General features: G+C 41.3%; 1 protein-coding gene across 5 annotated transcripts in view; it reads right to left on the bottom strand.

The window, feature by feature from the left end:
* The window catches only part of LOC137639857 (PH and SEC7 domain-containing protein-like), a 261,377-nt gene extending 247,759 nt beyond the window's left edge, over positions 1-13,618 (bottom strand). For all 5 annotated transcript variants that reach the window (XR_011044279.1, XM_068372116.1, XM_068372119.1 and 2 more), the window contains exon 1: positions 13,448-13,618. Coding sequence is in view for 4 of the 5 variants with exons in the window: in XM_068372116.1 (XP_068228217.1) it covers positions 13,448-13,600 (153 nt within the window). In the remaining variant the exon portion in view is untranslated. The remainder of the gene's footprint in view (positions 1-13,447) is intronic.
* Positions 13,619-18,606: the final 4,988 nt, after the last annotated feature.

The following is an 18,606-nucleotide window of genomic DNA, read 5'->3' as shown; positions in this document are numbered from 1 at the left end:
GTCAATGCACACACACACACACACACACGCTAGTGAAAGAAAAAGCACAAACAGAAGCATTAAATGGCATTCCAAATGGGCAAAGGATGAAGAACAGCAATGACCGTACACCATCCGAGCCAAAAGCAAAGAGAGCTAAATCACCGGTGTGTGAGCGTGAGCGGTAGCAAGCTACCCGCCCATACCCCGCTAACTAGCGGAAGGAGTAGTTAACCCTCACCAAATTTCAATAGCTTGTCCTTTCAGCTTCGCTAAAAGTAATAACTCCTTATAAATAGCGTAGGTTTGTATTCCAGAAACGGAACAAAATAATAATAATAATAATAGGGTGGGACCAATACTTCTGACCTCATGAGCTCGCACTGTGGATGGTTCGCTTGTAGATTCTTTGCAAGCAGTATACATGTTTGGTGGTCTCAAAAAGCCAGAAAAATATAGTGTTCTTGGAGATCAACTTTTCTACCCTACTAGTGCTGTAGAACCACCTCTGGTGTTTGATCAGAAGTGCTAGACAGTAAAGAGATGGAAAATTACTCAAACCTACAGTCGTAGACAGCAGGGTTTTGAGTCTTTGCCACAAAATCTGGAACGAATTTCAACCAGACCTCGCTCCACCCCTCAGAATGACTCATGGCATAGAATATGCCTTGAATGTCAGGAGCTCTTTTCGGTGAGGCTAGGGAAAGAAGGAAGACAGTCTTGAGTGTCCGATTCCTATCTGAAGTTCCGCTTGAGGATTCTTGTGCCGAATGCTTTAGAGAGCTGAGAAATCTTGTTACATCCCAAGCTGGAGGTGAGGACAAGACTGTTTAAAGCTCCTATTAAGCATGTACAATTCCACAAACAAGAAAGGTCCAAGCCCCTATATCTCAAGACCTGGCTCCAGGCTGGGTAATAACCTTCACTGCAGAGACTGCGAGGAGCTTCTCCTGTGAAGGTAGAGAACAAATCAGCAATCAATTGTACAGAGGTTCCGACTGAATAAGTATCTCTTCAACATCATAAACCATAGAAGATGGCCCACATTCCTTGGTATACAGCTGTAGAGGATCTATGCAAATATGCAGACATCTCCAGTGCGGTGCTACATGAAGAGCCTTTTGCTTGAAGGAGATGCTAAATAGATTCCACCTGAGTTGTGGTACCTGCAGATGGGGCTAACATAGGAGGTTGGTGGCTAAGAGAATTACTCTTGCCTATAATGCATCTTGCTGGCTCTACTGCATTGACAAACACCTAGGGGTGTAACTGTTTTGTCAACTTGCTCGGACTGAGACACAGTTCCTCCTTGCTTGCTGATGTATGTGACCATAGTTATATGTCGTTCATCAACACGACTGAATGCCCTATGAAACTCTGTTGGAAAGTTTGGAGTGCTAAGAGTGCTAGTCATTGGATGCATCTGTGAACAAAAGCATCTCTGAAGTTGACGAGTCAAAAAGAACTCCCCTGATGTTCTCGTCATCCACCCATCATCGTGTATCATCTCTCAATTCTTGTTCCACCAGAACTAGAAGATGGGGGTAGTTGGTGGTTGCTGAATGGGTGTCGCTTTAGAACTGAAATTATCTCTAGAGGAGGCATCGTGTGACATGAGCTTCTCCAACGATGAAAGATGTCCTAGAAGACATTGCCACTGCCGAACTTGAAGTTACAAATGGTCTTCATGATCAGATTCATAACGAAACTGTGAAGGAACAGGTGATCTGGATTCAGATGAGTCGGGATCACGGGGTACCAAGGTTTAAGGCTTCCTCTCACTCATGGATCTCCCACTACAAGCGTGGTTTCCGAGCAGTTGATTTAATCCTGGTCTTCTTTCCCCCAGAAGAACCAGATTCTTTAGATTTGTCGTGACTGATCACTTCGTACTGAATCATAAGGGATCAGGAGCGTTGTCTCAGCACGTGAATGTTTTGTAGTACGAAGTATTAGAGGTTGCATGTGAGGAGCCTTTGCTTTCGATGATCACAAAACCTGATCATCTGCTGTCAACTAAATGTTCAGAAACCAAAGACTGTAAATGTTTAGTAAGAGATGATTGTGTGTGTTGCTGGCTCTCATGCGTATGGAGGTAACTATACGCATGCTCATCTTGTGCGCATGCTGTATTTCATGTAAGTGGAGTGATCATGCATTTACCAGTGTACATGTGCATACTTTATATCGTTCGCATATTGTATCTAGTGCAGGTGCTGTATATGTAGAAGTTGGCAATGATCGTGTGCATGGGGGCAATCAAATTTGTTGCTAAGATTATGATCTCATAGGAGACCTAGATCATGCTGGCGATCGTAGGGATGATAGTGCTATAGAGATTATTATGTGTTTGTGGAGACCTGCGATCGTGATTATGGAGATAATCGTAGACACTAGATCGTCTTCATGGAAGTTTGTCTCATAGATCTTCATCTCATGTATCTTCGTATTTGCCTCGGGTATCATCATCTCATGGAATAAGACAGATCATCATCTCATGGAGAGTGGTCCTGTGTAGATTGTTGCGTTCATACATGTGGAAGTTTGTCTCTAGGAGGCAAGGAACTGCTAGCAGCCTTCTTCCAGCATTTGCATGGGGAAGGTGCAATATGCTTAAGAGAGCCTGAAGACCAATCCAAGAAGTCAGCAACATGATCATGGAACCTCATGAAGTTCATGTTTATCTGAAAGTTTCTGAATGTGGCAAAGGAGTCACACAGATGTCCTGGGTACATCCCTGGCAGGAAAGGAATGAGGCTAAGGATGTGTGTCCTGGAAAAGTGTTTGTGTCAGATCTTAGAAGAGATTTGCTAATGGAGGACAGGGCATGAGGCCTAGGATCTCATACCTCAATGTCCCTAAGGGGAAAGAATTTAGTAACAATGCTGATCCTCCCACAAAATCCTGTAGAGGAATCAGGTGGTGTCCCAAGGTGGTACTCCAAACCAGTCTTCCTGTGATTCAGTGACTTCTATTTTCCAAGGGGAGTCAGGCAGCTTCTCTTCAAGATCAGCAGACGAGGAAGAAGGTGCAAAAACAAGAGAAGATACATGGGAAGATGACCAATGGCATTTTTCCATCACCAAAGTCAAGGGTTTCTTAGCTATGGGCGAACTCACTGCAGCGGGGGAAGGCAGCACCCTCACCCTCACAACAGCAGGCAAGGACACAACCAGTGACACCAAAACACATCTCTCCTTCACAAGTGTAACAACATCAGGGGAGGAAGTAGGAAGAGAAGACTTCCAAGATCAAGTAACTGCTGGATCCTCCAAGAGCTTATCCATTTACAGGGTACCGTTAATACGAAGACAAGCTACATCACACCATGGTATAGGTCCTTTGCAAGAGTCACCAACAGCAGGAGCACCCTGGGATAGAGGCAGGGGTTGTACTACCTTCTCTAGAGAAAGGGAATACACCTATCTCACTCAAAACACTTTTTGAAGACAGGGAGAACTCTCTCCTCTTCTTTCCTCTGCCAGTTTCTGCTTGGAGGAAGAAGAGAAGACAGCATGCCTTGTACCAGAAGCAGGGATGAAGGAGCTCAAGAGTTTCTCCGGCATCAGTTTGGGTGATGCGAAGTGCAATGCCATCAAATCCCTATTCAACTGCTTCCTTTTCTTCAAGAACTACTTTCACTTGAAACAGGAGGATACCTACGAGCAGTCATGCCCCCTGTAGAGGCTACAAAGCTACAGGACGCAAGTCTACGTTGGACTTAGTTATGTACCGGCAGCAACCTCGGCTGAGTTTACTAGGGCAGGTGTCCACATGTCTGGCCATAAATATGACATTAAAGCAAAAGCAAAGAGAAAAGCATCTTGAAAAGAGAAAAAACAGCATAAATTGGGCCAAAACAGGACTCGGGGAAGAGTACCTGTATGCCAATATATGCCCGCCATCGAAGTCAAAAGTGAAGGTAGAGCTGCATGACGGGTGGGCAGAGCATACCCACCTCGTAGCAGCCAGCCGTCTTTACAGCCATTCTAGCTTTGCTGAAATACTCCTATTTAAAGTTGAAGATTTGAATTATGTAAATGAACAATAGCAAACAGGAATATGCTTTCACCTCATTAAAACTTTAATGAGGTGGCAGGGAAGCCCGCCTGCCTGAGATTCCCCCATCTGACACGTTAGAACCTGCAGGATGGTTGAGACTAAATTTGAAACTTGAAGGACTCAGGTTTGTAAGGTTAGGAAAAATATGAATTACTTTAAAAATCTGTTTGTTCCTACACGAATACAGACCTTTGTCTTTTAATAGGAGACTTATCCTTAGGAGGAAAAAAGTACCTATAACCAATTCTTTCTTCCATTTTTCCATTAAGTTTACCCTGACCCACAATCAGTTTTGCAAGTGGGTTAACTGTATCTTATCAATCAAGGAAAGGTGGTAGAGATGATTCTGCCAGCACTGAGCTTGGAGTACTAACTTGGAGAGGAATGGTTGTGCTACCTCCTTCAGCTTGCTGATGAAGTTGTCTGAAGGAAAAGGCTCACTGCTGTCTATCAGCATGCCCATGCACTTCAACATTTGCTTGGGTATGAGTTTTGACTTCTTCTAATTAATTACAAGCTCCAGGGAAAAATGAAATAAGTATACCTAAATCCTGTACCAACTACCTCACGAAGGAGGCCATAATAAGACCGTCGTTGAAATACATCAACAAACATGACAAACTTATAAGAGAGTTTGTATTTTTCTTAACATACAAACCCGAATTCTTTACTATAGGAAATATCCTAGCGCGAGCTGGAAAACCTTAACAAGGTCGTTAACGACCGGGCAGGTAATTACCCACCTGTTAGTGGTGGGGGGACCTACGGTCGGTTGCTGCTGTTTCCCTTCAATCGGATTCTAGCTAGGACTATCCTAGGGAGCGGTGATGGAGGGAAGATTTGTGTAAAGAATTCGGGTTTGTATGTTAGGAAAAATACAAACTCTGTTAAAAATTTGTCATTTGTTCCTACACTTGATACAAACCCTCATTCTTTATTATAGGAGACTTAGTCTTGAGGTCAGGGTGGCCAAGGAGTTCCCTATTCCTAGGAAAGATAGTCCTCAGACTAGACTATTTTGAAGTAACAATCTTCCGTAATCTTCTTTCTTTGTAGATCCCCAGAATCTAGGCACGACTGAAGGTTTGTAGCTTCAAGGAAACAAATGTTTCAGGATGAAGTGGGTCAGGAACATTCGACTCGGACCCTTTCAAACTTAGGATTCCCCCGACCTTGCCAAGGGGAAACCTCGTGACCACGAGTATAACTTATACCCTGTGAGAGGACTCAGATGAGTATCGTACCTTATTTCCATTGGCGAGTCCAGCTGAAACTGGATACAGACTAGGATCCCCAGATGGGAGGGAGAAGGAGACGAAGAAGATAGATGGATGTCCTTCTTAAAACCTAGTGTAACCCAGTATCCTCAGCCAATGGTTACTGTCCCCTGAAAGGGCGTAAGGTAGCTACAGAACCTGTTGACCTATCACAATAGGCCCTATAGAAAGGGAGTCTAGAGACCTATGTGTCACATCGGTTAAATAGTGAGTGGTGAATTTAGATTGGCGTTTCCAGACTCCAGCTCTTAAGACTTGGGAGACTGAAAAATTCTTCTTAAACGCCAGTGAGGCAGCCACTCCCCTAACTTGATGGGCTCTGGGTTGTGCTACCTCTGGGTCTCCGTGAAAAGACATCGTAATAACTTTCTTGAGCCAGAAAGGGATGGTGTTGCTAGAGGTTCTCTTCTTTACCTTGTTGGTACTAAGGAAGAGATAACGAAGACGTGGTCTGAAAGGTCTGGTGCGCTTCAGATATTTCTTTAGCACCCTGACTGGGCATAGTGACGACTGGTCTGTATCCTTTGTTACCTTATTAAGGCTGGAAAACTGAAATTCTCGAAATCTCTCGTTGGTAGATGAAGGATTATGAGACTAGCCACCAACCCCGGTACGAAGTTGCGAGACACCCCCCCCCCCTCACATTCCTTTGAATGGGTGACGACATAAGACAAACCATGTAGCTCACTGACCCTTTTAGCCGAGGACAGAGGTACGAGGAAGACGGTCTTAAGGTTCATAAAGTAGCCCGAGGCCCTTAAGGGCTCATAGGGCAGACCCTTCAGGGAACATAAGACACGTCTCACGGTGATGGTCTAATCTCAACTGGGGGGGCAAGATCACTCAAAACCCCAAATCAACCAAGGTGATGTCTTCTAAGGCGGAGAGGTCAACCCCTTATCAGTCTACAGCCGAGGCTCAAGGCTGAGCGATAGCCCTTAATCGCCGAGACTGAGAGGAGCTTTTCCTCTCTGAGGTACTAAAGGAAATCTGGGAACTACTGATTCCTTCCTTTTGAGAACCCAATTGCTCCACATGGTCGCTGTTGTAGCGGTTAAGAAGTCCATTGTCTTGACCCCAGCAGTTAGGACTTCCTGTAGGGACTGCCTGGAGTCTTGGTTTGACAAGTCCTCGTGGCTCGCGAGGTAGCCGTCTGTACCAGACCACATGTCAAGAAAGAAGGGATATTGAAGTCGCTTCCATTGCCGAGGCTTCTGTGACTGAGAAGAGCCTGGAAGAGTAGAGTGTCTCTTCGAGGATTAGCCCGTGAGGGGATCCGAGATCAGAGGAGAGGGGTTGACGTCACTGATCTCGGCGAACAGACCAGGTTTAAAGGTTTAAAGGTCGCTCAAGAATGGCAGAGGCAAGGGACAGTGATATTGCACTAGCAGTTAGGACAATGCCCTAGAGACTGACCATACAGTGAACCCTCGCTACTTCGCGGTTCGACCATCGCGGATTCACCACTTCGCGGATTTTTTCCATAACCCATATATATACAGTAATATATATATATATGTATGCATGTATTTATGTATATATGTAGGTATGTATATGTGTATACATATAAATATATATATATATATACACACACACACACACACATATATATATATATATATATATATATATATATATATATATATATATATATATATATATATGTATATATATATATATATATATATATATATATATATATACATATATATATATATATATATATATATATATCTATATATCTAAAGTAGGAAGATGTGATGTAGTTCTAAGGGAAAAGTATGGGAAATATGTCTGGGTAATAAGCAAAGCTCTACCTCCAGTTTGTTTCTACATTATGATCAGAGATAAATGTAAACAAAACATTGGTTGCCATTTTTTATCGTGCTTTTTAGCATGTTTAGGAAATGCATGATATAAAATCACCTTTAATATTTGTGCCTGTTTTAGTTTAGGGTACTGTAGTACATGCATTAAGTGTTCTGTACATTAAAGGGTAGTTTGTTAACAGTACTACGTACAAGGGAAGGTTTTAAAAGTCTGAATATACATGTTGAATAAATAGGTAAATATGGTGTCACTACTTCGCGGATTTTCACCTATCGCGGCCGCGACTGGAACCTATCTACCGCGATAAACGAGGGTTCACTGTATATTATATGGTCAACGACCAAGCCTCCTCTCCATTCCAGCTAGGACCAGGGAGGACCAGGCATTGGCTGCTGATGACTCAACAGATAGACCTATAGGCTCCCCCAAACGCCCCCAACCTTAGCTCACAAGGATGGTAAGGTTGCAGGCACTAATGGCACTAACGAGTCTGAGCGGGACTCGAACCCCAGACTGTCAAACACCAGTCAGAGACAATACCAATCAGGCTACAGCCAGAAGATCAATTCTGGTCTTAGGGTTTGGGGTGAACGACATAGCCTGTCTAAGGCTAGAGCGTCAAGATGTCGAGGAGACAGATGCAAATTACTGTACCGAGGCATGAGATATTACACATAGTTCTTAGAGTCCTTAAATGGGAGGATTCTAAGTCCCTCGACGGCAGCTCTCCCGAGGAGTCATCAGGCTGCACTAATTCCTCGCGTGTTATTACAGGTAAAGTGGAGACGCGAGTAGCAGACAAACCTATGTCTTACCCCTCGCATCTTTCTTATCGAAAGGGGAAGAACGGTAGAAGTCGGAGTTTCTGGAGGTAATGGCGAAGATCGTTGACGAGAGTCGGAAGACTCTCTGTCATGAGTAAAACTCTTGATGATGATGGTCGCGCGCATAGTGCTAATTACGCGCGTGCGCGGACACTCTGTGCTAATTGTTACGAGAGCCCAACGACTCAGCGTAACTGAAACTCGAAGGTTCCAAGTCATGTGAATTCGAAAGTCCAGCGCGACAGAGGCCTCCTAGAGTCATGAGAACCCGTAGGGTCAACATGACGAGAGTTCAAAAGCTCCCAATTACGCCAGCCCAAAGGGTGATCGTCACGAGACCCCAAGAGGTCAAAGTGAGGAGAACCAGTAGGTTCAAAAAGACATCTCCTTGCAGCACGAGCGGGAGAACGTCAGGGATGAAGATAACTCCTATGCACGGTAGATTTGTTCTCCCGAAGGAGAACGTCGCTCAAGACAAGGCTCTTGCTCCGCCCCTGGAGGAGAACCAAAAGCTTAAGGGGGAGGAGCGTGGATCAGCAAACTCCTACAAGTTTTCTCTCGTGAATGGGAGGAAGGTTCTCCTGAAGGAGATCGCCTAAAACAAGCTTTCTCCCTGCTATATGGGGAAAAGTGTAGGCGCAATAACCTCTCTCTCGCAAACGAGGGAGAAATCCTCCCGAAGGAGGATATTGCCTAAGGCAAGATTTCTCCCCGCTCTATGGGAAAAAGTGTAGGCGTAATAAATTTCTGTCTCGCGAACGAGGAAGAAGTCCCCCCGAAGGAGGACATAGCTACGACAAGCTTTCTCCCAGTTCTAAGGGAAAAAAGGATAGGCGTAATAATCTCTCTCTCGCAAACAAGAGAGAAGTCATCCCGATGAAGGACATCGCCTAAGACAAGCTTTCTCCTAGTTCTATGGGAAAAAAGCATAGGCGTAATAATCTCTCTCGCGAACGAGGGAGAAGTTCCCCTCGAAGGAGGAACAAGCCTTAGACTTGCTTTTTCCCAAGCTCAAGGGGAAAAAGCACAGTCTTTGGGGATGAGATAGCAGAGGTAAAACTCGTCAAGCTGTTCGCAACTCTTCACGAAGGAGGGAAGGTTGCTGAATGGCTGAAGTGGGGAAGCTCTCCCTCGGAAGGGGGGTGGTTCTCTCACGCAGCCCAATTCCGAGGAAGGTTATCACTCCCTCGTAAGGGGAGGTTCTCTAACCCCTGGAGGCAAACCTCCTGGCAGCATTTTATGTTTCCCAACAAAAAGTTGATCAAGTTGCAGGTTGACAACGAGAGCTACCTCGTAACATGGGCAGCTCATGAGCTGCCACATGAAGTGCAGGATAACGAACAGAGCGGCCGAAGCCATCGGCATCGCTGCTATCTGGGTGTTTTCTTTTAGCCTCTCTAACACGTTTCCCCTTTTCCTTCTGCTCTCAACCGAAGAGAAGAAGGGCCGAACCCCTGTATCTTCTTCCGAGGTTTCCGAGAGACTCATAATCCTTGACTCATTAGGGAGCAAAGGAACTGGGGAGGTTGTCCTGTCTGAAACACGAGAGCGAGGGATTGAGCTGCTCAGCCCCTTGAGCGTAGCTGCAAGTGTGACCGCTCAGCACCAAGAGCATAGTCGCACGAACTCCATTGTCCGGCCTTGCAACCGCTCAGCCCCTTGAGCATGGTTACAAAAACGGTCGCTCAGCACCAAGAGCATAACCGACCGAGGACCAGGAAAAAACCAACCAGGAATTATTAAGGTAAGAGAAGTTTCCCCACCCCTTGAAGGGAAAAAAACTCATACCTGGGATGGGAACCTCCCTCGGAAAGGAAGTTACCCACCCATGGAGGCGAACCTCCTGAGCGCTCTAAATGAACTAAGGAGCTGACAGCTGTCACGGGAGAACTTCTAGGCGAAGGGAAAACGCCCATGACGAAGTCCTAGAGAGGAGGCGGCAACAGCAGACTCCCCAGGCCCAAACAGGACAACTCTGCTTCGTTGGCGCATTAGGCAAACGAAAAACTAGATAGCTAACTGTGAAAATAAAATAAATAATTAGTTAACATTCATTCCCCCGGGGGAACTCCGAAGAGGAACCCCGAGGGAAAAGAACATAATAATTACACACCAGGTATGCGCCCTCCTCCCCCACTGACACTCACGGGAAGGGGGGGAAGGCGGAGAACTGTAATAAAAACAGAATTATAACAATTATAATTATGTAATTCATCTACGAATGTTCACTAATAGAAGAACGAATGAACCCCAAAGGGAAGCGTTCTACAAAGAAGCTGAAAAGTTAACAAATACAATTAGATTTCATTAAAATAAATGAGACAAAATAAACGGAGAAGCAACTCAACCTGCAAAGGGAAGGAAGCTACCGTAATATGTAGTAATAATAAAAGGGTGAACGACCTCAAAAGAGAGAGGCACGGTAGTCAAACTAAACTCCCATGTTCCTTAAGCTGATAGTCCAAGTTCCCCGTAGGGAAGGAGGAACAGCGGAGAAAACAGGTTAATAAATAAAGTCCGGCGATGACGATTCCCCACGGCGCCCGAGAATCGGAAGCCGAAGGAAGGCCCAAAGGACCAAGGGAGAGATCGCGACCCATGAAATGTCACCGTGGAGGCCTGGAACTACACGGAGATGTTGTCGTACACTACACACACACAGCACAAACACAGAAAAGGAAACTTACTGTATTTCTATACTCAAATCTATACATAAACATAAGAATGTTTATATATATATTAAGTATAAGAAAAGTAAGTAATTAAGTAAAGACAAAACATTAATGGCTGCCATGCGAGGACGGGAACAGACACGTCTACCCACCATCCGAGCCTAAAGCGAAGTGAATCAGTTCACCGGTGTGTGAGGGGGGAGGGGTAGCTAGCTACCCCTCTCCTACCCCCTCGCTAGCTAGCGAGAGGGTAGTTAACCCTCGTTAAAAATCTAATGGCTCGTCATTTTAGCTACGCCGAAAGTAATACCCCATGTAAATAGCGTGGTTTGTATTTCAGTTACGGAACAAATATATCTATATCCTATGATAATGGGGGACCCCCAGTGGGAACTCGGGATTTTGGGTGGGGAAAACATAATGGGGAAATGATATATAAACGTAAAACAATCCTTTTCTTCTCTATATATTACCTTCTTGGATGTATAATAAACGGAGGAAAATACAAAACAGTATAGCTGGATAAACTTTGGAGGTGCCGTTACAAAGGTTGTCTCATGAAAAAATACAGTAACCAGCGCTGCCAACGTGTAATGTAGATCAAATGTTATCGTATTATGCTAACATTAGCAGTGTTTTTCATTTAATTTTTCTCATTCTACTTGCCCATTGTAGACGCTCTTGTTCGTGCATTTGTATATAGCAGGTTTTGACCTTCTGCGCAAAAACCCCGCCTCCCTTCGCAGAGACTTTTCCTCCACCAATAGGATTTCTTCTTCTCTAATTGTGAAATGTAAGTATTCGTCTCTCTACCAGCTCTGTTCAAGTCTATTACTAGATTAGTTATGTAATACCCTCGTATACATATTACGTCTGACCCCAGTATTACTCGTTTTATTATCCGATACAATACAGTATTATTTATCATAAATTCCATTTTATCTTCATATATTACTTTTATACAGTTTGTTATTACCTTGTCACTACCAGATTTCACATAAATACTTGCTCTGGACAAGTTTACTCTCTATACTCCATTGCTTTTCCGTTAACCAATCACGAACCCATACGTATGTAAAAGTTTGCACAGGGGGGTTAATATTTCCCTACCCCCACCATCCAACAAGCCCTTTTCCGTGGAAACCTTTGCCTTTAGTCAGGTCTTTGTTAGTTCAAGTGTTGTCTTTTGCGTATTTTACGATCTAAGTATTAGAAAATTGTATCGGCTTCAGTAATCCATACTTGAAAGTATTTTGGTGTATTCCAATGTTGGTAATTTTCTTAAATCACGTAATGTAATATACCAACTTTTACAGTGTTCCAAGTGCAGTACTAATCTAAGGCAAAACAGTTAAGACACCACAGACTCAGTCACAACACTCCGTGACCCCTAAGTTACGTCGTCATGGTCATAAAAGTATGTCATTAATTTCTTTAACTTTAATGTGTTAGTTTTATTATATTTTGTTAGAGTGCGAAGCTCAGCATTACCGATTGCCAATGCATACGAGAGTGATGTTTTATTTTCCTGTGATCGTAAGTGAGGAACAAGAACCATTATATTTAACGTTGGTAATGTTAGCATGCGCAGCTCCACATTACCGCTTGCCAGTAAATACGAGCTCGATGTTTTATTTTCATGCGAGCGAAGCGAGCTAATGGCAACATAAAAACCATTATATGTAATGTTATCGTACCAGTACTAACGTTACCGTAACGTGAGTGAAGTGATATAACAAGGGCATCATATTGGGTTTGTGACCTGGGTGGTTAGGTTAGGAGGGTTTGTTACGATCTGTACCCTTTTTGTACTTTTTTTATATATTGAGTAAAGGGTATATGGGAAAATTCTTTAAAATACACACGATAATAATACTGTATCATTGCTAACGTTAGTAATTCCACCGTAACATTGGTAACACTGTGTACCACCGTAACGTTGGTAACGCTGTGTACCACCGTAACGTTGGTAACGCTGTGTACCATTGGTAACGTTGCTAATGTTACCGTTCGCAGTACATACGTGAGTGAAGTGACACCGAATTTGAACAAGTCATTATATTTAAGTATTTAAACAAAATATATATAATAAAAGACTAATTATATTTAACCATTTTAACAGAAAATATAAGTTTTCCTGTAAAAAATAACGTGATTTAACAGGTTTTCACCATCATTTCATCCGTAATAACAGCAACCAGTCCGGACACTTAAAGTTAGTCGGATTGGTTGTTCTGCTGGTTTGCGATTGAAACGAATGTCAAATTCGGTCAAATCACTTGATTTACTACAGGAAAACATATATTTTCTGTTCGAAATCAGACCCTGTAATACAGTACAACTTTACCAACAGTTTTTCGTTAAGCTGTTATTCACTGAATTTTGCAAGAATTTAACCGATATCACTTGAAAAACACACACCCTTGTTACACCCACAAATATAAAATGACTAACTCCAATGCTTAGTTATACAAGGTGAGATGAGACCCAAAAGAGACAATGCCTTATAATCCTACTGAAATCAAAGAGTTAAGTATCACAGAGGTCTGAAACGTCACCAAACTACTAGAGGCCTACTAGCCTAGTCTAGCCTTCGAAGACCAGGCCAAAGTATAAGTCGGCAGGCCAAAATTTCCTGTACAGATTGCAATTCACAAGTTTACTGGATATCAACAAAGGCACAATGTACAGGGTTCATCTAATTAACCCTGCCACCAATGCAGTTTAAGTTTGTCAAATAAATGTCACCAAAATTTAGCAACCAGAAAAGTTTGGCAGATTAATTACTTGAGTCTAAGATTACCTGACATGAGTTTGCAGCGGGAGAGCCTTCGATAATATCATAAACGATGGGTGGGAGTTCTGATCCAGCTCCCCCGAGGATTGAAAATCCAAACCCACACGTTTCACTACGTTTTAACTTCACATATTTAACCACAGTCATCGAGTCGGCCATCTTTCCATCGGCCTCTCATCCTCGTCTGCTAGCAAAATATTTCATATAAATTTTCTTTTCACGAATTCTATATATTCTGTCTGCGATAAAATATGATCTTTTCTATTTTCTTTATTATTTTTTACCAGTTTTTAACACGAAATGTTCAAGTGAATAATTGAAATGTAAGGATATCGTGCATTTATGTCAGATTCTCGTTTGACAGCTCAGAGTTACCAACATGTCAGAGATATTCGCATGTAAACAAACAATATACCGATCTACAATACCTATACATATGCAATAAATTCTATATATACAATATTTATTCATATATATAAATATATATATATATATACATATATATATATATATATATATATATATATATACTATATTTACATATATACACTATTTATGTATGTGTATATATATATATATATATATATATATATATATATATATATATATATATATATATATATATATATATATATATATGTGTGTGTGTGTGTGTGTGTGTGTGATGAGTTTAGCTGAGCATTACAAAATTGATGATACACTAAAATAAAGGAATAAGCATGAAGTTAATGAAGAGTTGTGACAGGGATCCAACAGATATTTATCTTAAAGTATGAAAATTGAAATATCAACAAAAGAGGTGGAGTGATAAAATTGCAAAGGATTTCTATGCAGTGCTCTACAATAAGGAAATAAGTAATGTCTCTGCCAATAGAAATAATGAAAACACATGAGTAGGTACCAAAAGTAACAGCAGGGGAAGCAAACAATACAATAAAAACGATGAAAGGAGGCAAAGCAGTAGGCGAAGATGTCTTAACAAACCAAGAGAGCAGACAAGCTTTGGAAACGGGTATTCAACAACGGACCATATTCATATAATTAACCAACTAATGGAAAATTAAGTGTATTACAAACCACTATGTATAGCATTTATCGATTTTTTTTATCATTATTCTGTCAAAACTTCAGCAGTAATGAAATCATCATGGTGTTTGATTACATGACTTAGCATTCATGTGAAGAGTAAACCCAAGCCCAGATGAAAGCATTTTGTCACTTAATTTTTCCGGATTAATGTTGAACTCTCTCTCGAAAATCATAATTTAAAAATTTCTCTACGGCCTTAGCTAAACAAATGTATATATATACCACCTGTGCTTGCGAACTTGTGGTAAAATCATGTTGCGTAATTAATAAACTTTTATTCAAATAAATGGTAAGTGAACATACAATCGAATGATGATGAATGGTAAATGGAATGCGAAGGCATTTAGAATTAGGACGGGGATATGGAAATATGCAGTTGAAATTACACTTCAGAGATTGTTGAAATGATAATAAATAAGGTTTACACACTTATTTTTCTACGAAAGACAATCAAAATCTATTATTAATAAACAAAAATAAACATTTATGCGCAAATCATTAAACGAAATTATATAAACCAGACTAAATGACAAATGAGGATTTAAATCTGCCAAAATATAAACTATTCTTAGATATCCTGAGGCTTATGACATAAATCTTATTCGTCAATTATCGTGTGTTTTAATTGTTTAGGAATTAATGCACGGTGGCTATTTCCTCATCAGTTTGTAGATTAGGCCTATACCATAATCATCAACACTTCTGAGACGCCCAATTACATTAATGTATCATTAATCATACATTTTAGATTCAAATGAAACAAAAATGACAGATAGGCCTACCTATCATTTGGAACACCGAATTAATTGTGTCTTAGGGAACATTTCTAAATCAGCCTTTCTATTTAGTTCTTAGGCACGTCACTGTATACTGTTATTTACATATTTATATATCAAAGAGTTCTATAGGAGTTTTCGCAGATTTTATTAGCAGCATCTAGTATGCACTCTCCAGTTCAATATTATACGTAAGATTTACTCTCGGTTAATAACTAATATTTAACATCGATAATATACACTTCCATTGACAACTGAATTATGTCCTAACCATGTATGTGGAGGCTGCATGCGCTATCCTAAATGCTTACACAAGCTGAACAGATGCCTAATTAATTTTGTCAATAAAATATTTCATTAAAAAACTAGAAAAGAAAATATGCAATACGCAATAAACTTATTTTGCTAAGCCACAAAATATGAAAATTTCTAAAAATAATATTTAAGTAGCTTACTTTGTGCTACACTGCTTTCTTCGACTACGCTTTAGTGGTTTACGAATCAGCATAAACTGTTCACACTTTTTATGAATTATTCTATAAGATGATGTTTCATCTTACCATCTATGTATTGGGCCATTACGTTACTATCCTCTATAAGAAATTTGATGGCATTCAAAATTGTGTAATCTATACTGTTGTTTTCATCGGTTTTATCTTAAAGTATAAGATATACTTGGAGGCAACCATGTTAAAGCTGATCAGCGATTTTTTTTTTTTTTTTTTTTTTTTTTTTTTTTTTTTTTTTTTTTTTTTTTTTTTTTTTGCATATTCAGTTAATACTTGGATGCTGTACTAATTTCTACTTCTATTCTAATTCTGTGCCGAAGAGGTGGATCTGCGATTCTGATTCTCATTAAAGAAAATCTACATTTTAGATTTTCTCAAAGCTTCCTCCCAGTTCACAAAAAGACTTTAATCATTGCGGATATGAAAATCGTGCAAGTGTCAAGGTGCCTTTATTTGGCTACTTATTTGGATCAACCTGTAGTTACGGCTCACTTTTACTTTGCCAACTCATGCATTGAATAGTCTGGTCTATTCTTTGCACATTATCCTCTTTCCTCGTACACTTGGCAACACTAAGATAACCCAAAAAAATCTTCACTCAAGGAGTTTACTACTGCACTGTTATTATTTATTGGTTAATTTCCTCTTGATAAGGGTAGAAGAGACTCTTTAAATATGGTAAGCAGCTCTTTTAGGAGAAGGGCATTCCAAAATCAAACCATTGTTCTCTAGTCTTGGGTAGTGCCATAGCCTCTGCACCATGGTCTTCCACCATCTTGGGTTAGAGTTTTCTTGCTTGAGGGTACACCTAAGCCTATTATTCTATTTGCTTCTTTATTTCTTTCCTCGCTGGGCTATTTTCCCTGTTGGAACCTTTAAACTTGATTATAGCTTAAATAATAATAATAATAATAATAATAATAATAATAATAATAATAATAATAATAATAATAATAATAATTTGGTAGTAGACCCTCTTTAGGGCATGTTTGGTTAAAAGCAATGGCTGCCTCAGTAGCATTAATTTAAAAATCTATCTTTTCGATAGCTTGGATGATCTTTTCTGGATTCCTGTGTTCTTCCTGTAATTGAGCAAAAGTCATTCTTCATGGCAGGAAAGTCAAATTCAGGGTAAGTAGTAGTCAAGTATTTAATACCACTGTCGGTATTGTTGCTCTGGTCGACTAAGACTTATCCTGAATTTGACTTCCCAGCAATGAAGAATGACTTTTACTCAATTACTGAAAGAGCACAGTAATCCAGAAAATAAGCTCCTCCAAGCTACGTCGGTCGGTTTGTATTAAAGCCAACACTTCTTGTTGGCATGGACCTTTCCCTTGGTCGGCCCGTAAGTAACCTGCAATTTTGGAAGGTTGGTTGATTAATTGAAGGGCAATTTGAAAGGTTTTTAGTGGTAGAGACAGATGTGAACAGGGTGAGGATGATGGGGGCAGAGGAAGAGGGCCATCATATCATGGATAGTGGTAGTTAGAAAAGGGGGGTGTAAGGCCTTTGAATAGTAGAGAAAGGTTGCAGGTGGGGTTGTCCAACCCTTTACTCCCTAGGGTCCCTGCGGAATATTTTAGTAGTAGAGTAGGTACGGAATATACAGAGGGTGATGTGAATAGGGCCTTACGGTGAGGGGATGAGATGGTTGGATGAAAGTTTCAGAGGTAGTTACCTTGGTGGAGGTAGTCTTGTAAGCAATTGTCTGTGTGTCTCTATGTTTTCGACAATTGCTTCTCACAGTGTGGCTGCAGTCTGCCAGGCTTGTGGCGAGATGTCCATTTGACGGTCGTCCCTCAGCTGTGTTGTCTCCCTACATTCTAGTAGATAGTGCAGGAGGGCCTGTTGTGGTATGACATCACAATATTCGCAGGGCCTTTGGTTATTATCCAAGATCTCCCAGTTTGCCTTATATCCAAATCTAAGGCTGTGTATACATATTGCCTGCTCTCTTGGGGTGTATCTGTCAATGGGGGAGTCTCTAGCTCCGTGGCCAAATTGTACCATGTGGCAGAGGGAGAGCCATTTCCTATCCACTTGTGTAGCTCCTTGATTAGATTTTCTTTGAGCTGTGGCTTTATTTTATTCTTAATTTGTTGCAGCGCAGGCTGTATGTGCACCTGTACACTTTCTATGTGCTTGGTGCTTTTGGCTAGTTCATCAGCCTTCTTGTTCCCTGGTATCCCAATGTGACTGGGAATCCAGTTGAGAGTTACAGGTCTGCCTCTTTCATTGTGCTGATATAATAGTGCTTTGATATCAGCCAGCAGAGCCTTTTTTTTATTCTTTTCCTGTTGCCAGGCTTGCATTGAGGATCTTGAGTCAGTGTGTATGACTACTGGTCCTTCCTCATTTTCAATGGAGTAATGTAGTGCTTGTTTTATTGCAATAAGCTCTGTCTGCACGGCGGAGGTATTACTGGATGTCCTCCAGCAGGCCGTGAGGTTACTGGAGAATACTGCAGCTCCAGTTGTTTGGGTTCCAGGGTCTACAGTACCGTCAGTGTAATAGGTCTGCGACCCTGCTGTTTCCGCAATCCGGAATGCTGCCTGGGCTGCATTCCTAAGTTCCTCCATTGTGCAGTCTTCCTTTGCTCTAGGAAGCTTAGTGTACCTGAAGGTTGCTATTTCTCTCTTCCACGGTGGGATGTATTGTGCGCCCTGTCCTGAGTCTGGGCTTAGTTGCATAATATCCTCAGCTAGGCCCAGGCTCTTTATGTTGTTACTATGGTCTTTACCATAAGATCTTGGGGTTTGAACCTCTGGGTGCTTTGATAGTTCCTCTC

Source organism: Palaemon carinicauda, chromosome 4, assembly GCF_036898095.1.
Source record: "Palaemon carinicauda isolate YSFRI2023 chromosome 4, ASM3689809v2, whole genome shotgun sequence".
In the NCBI taxonomy this organism is placed as follows: domain Eukaryota; kingdom Metazoa; phylum Arthropoda; class Malacostraca; order Decapoda; family Palaemonidae; genus Palaemon; species Palaemon carinicauda.
The sequence above is the reverse complement of the archived record's forward strand: the minus strand, read 5'-3'. Positions and strand labels throughout refer to the sequence as shown.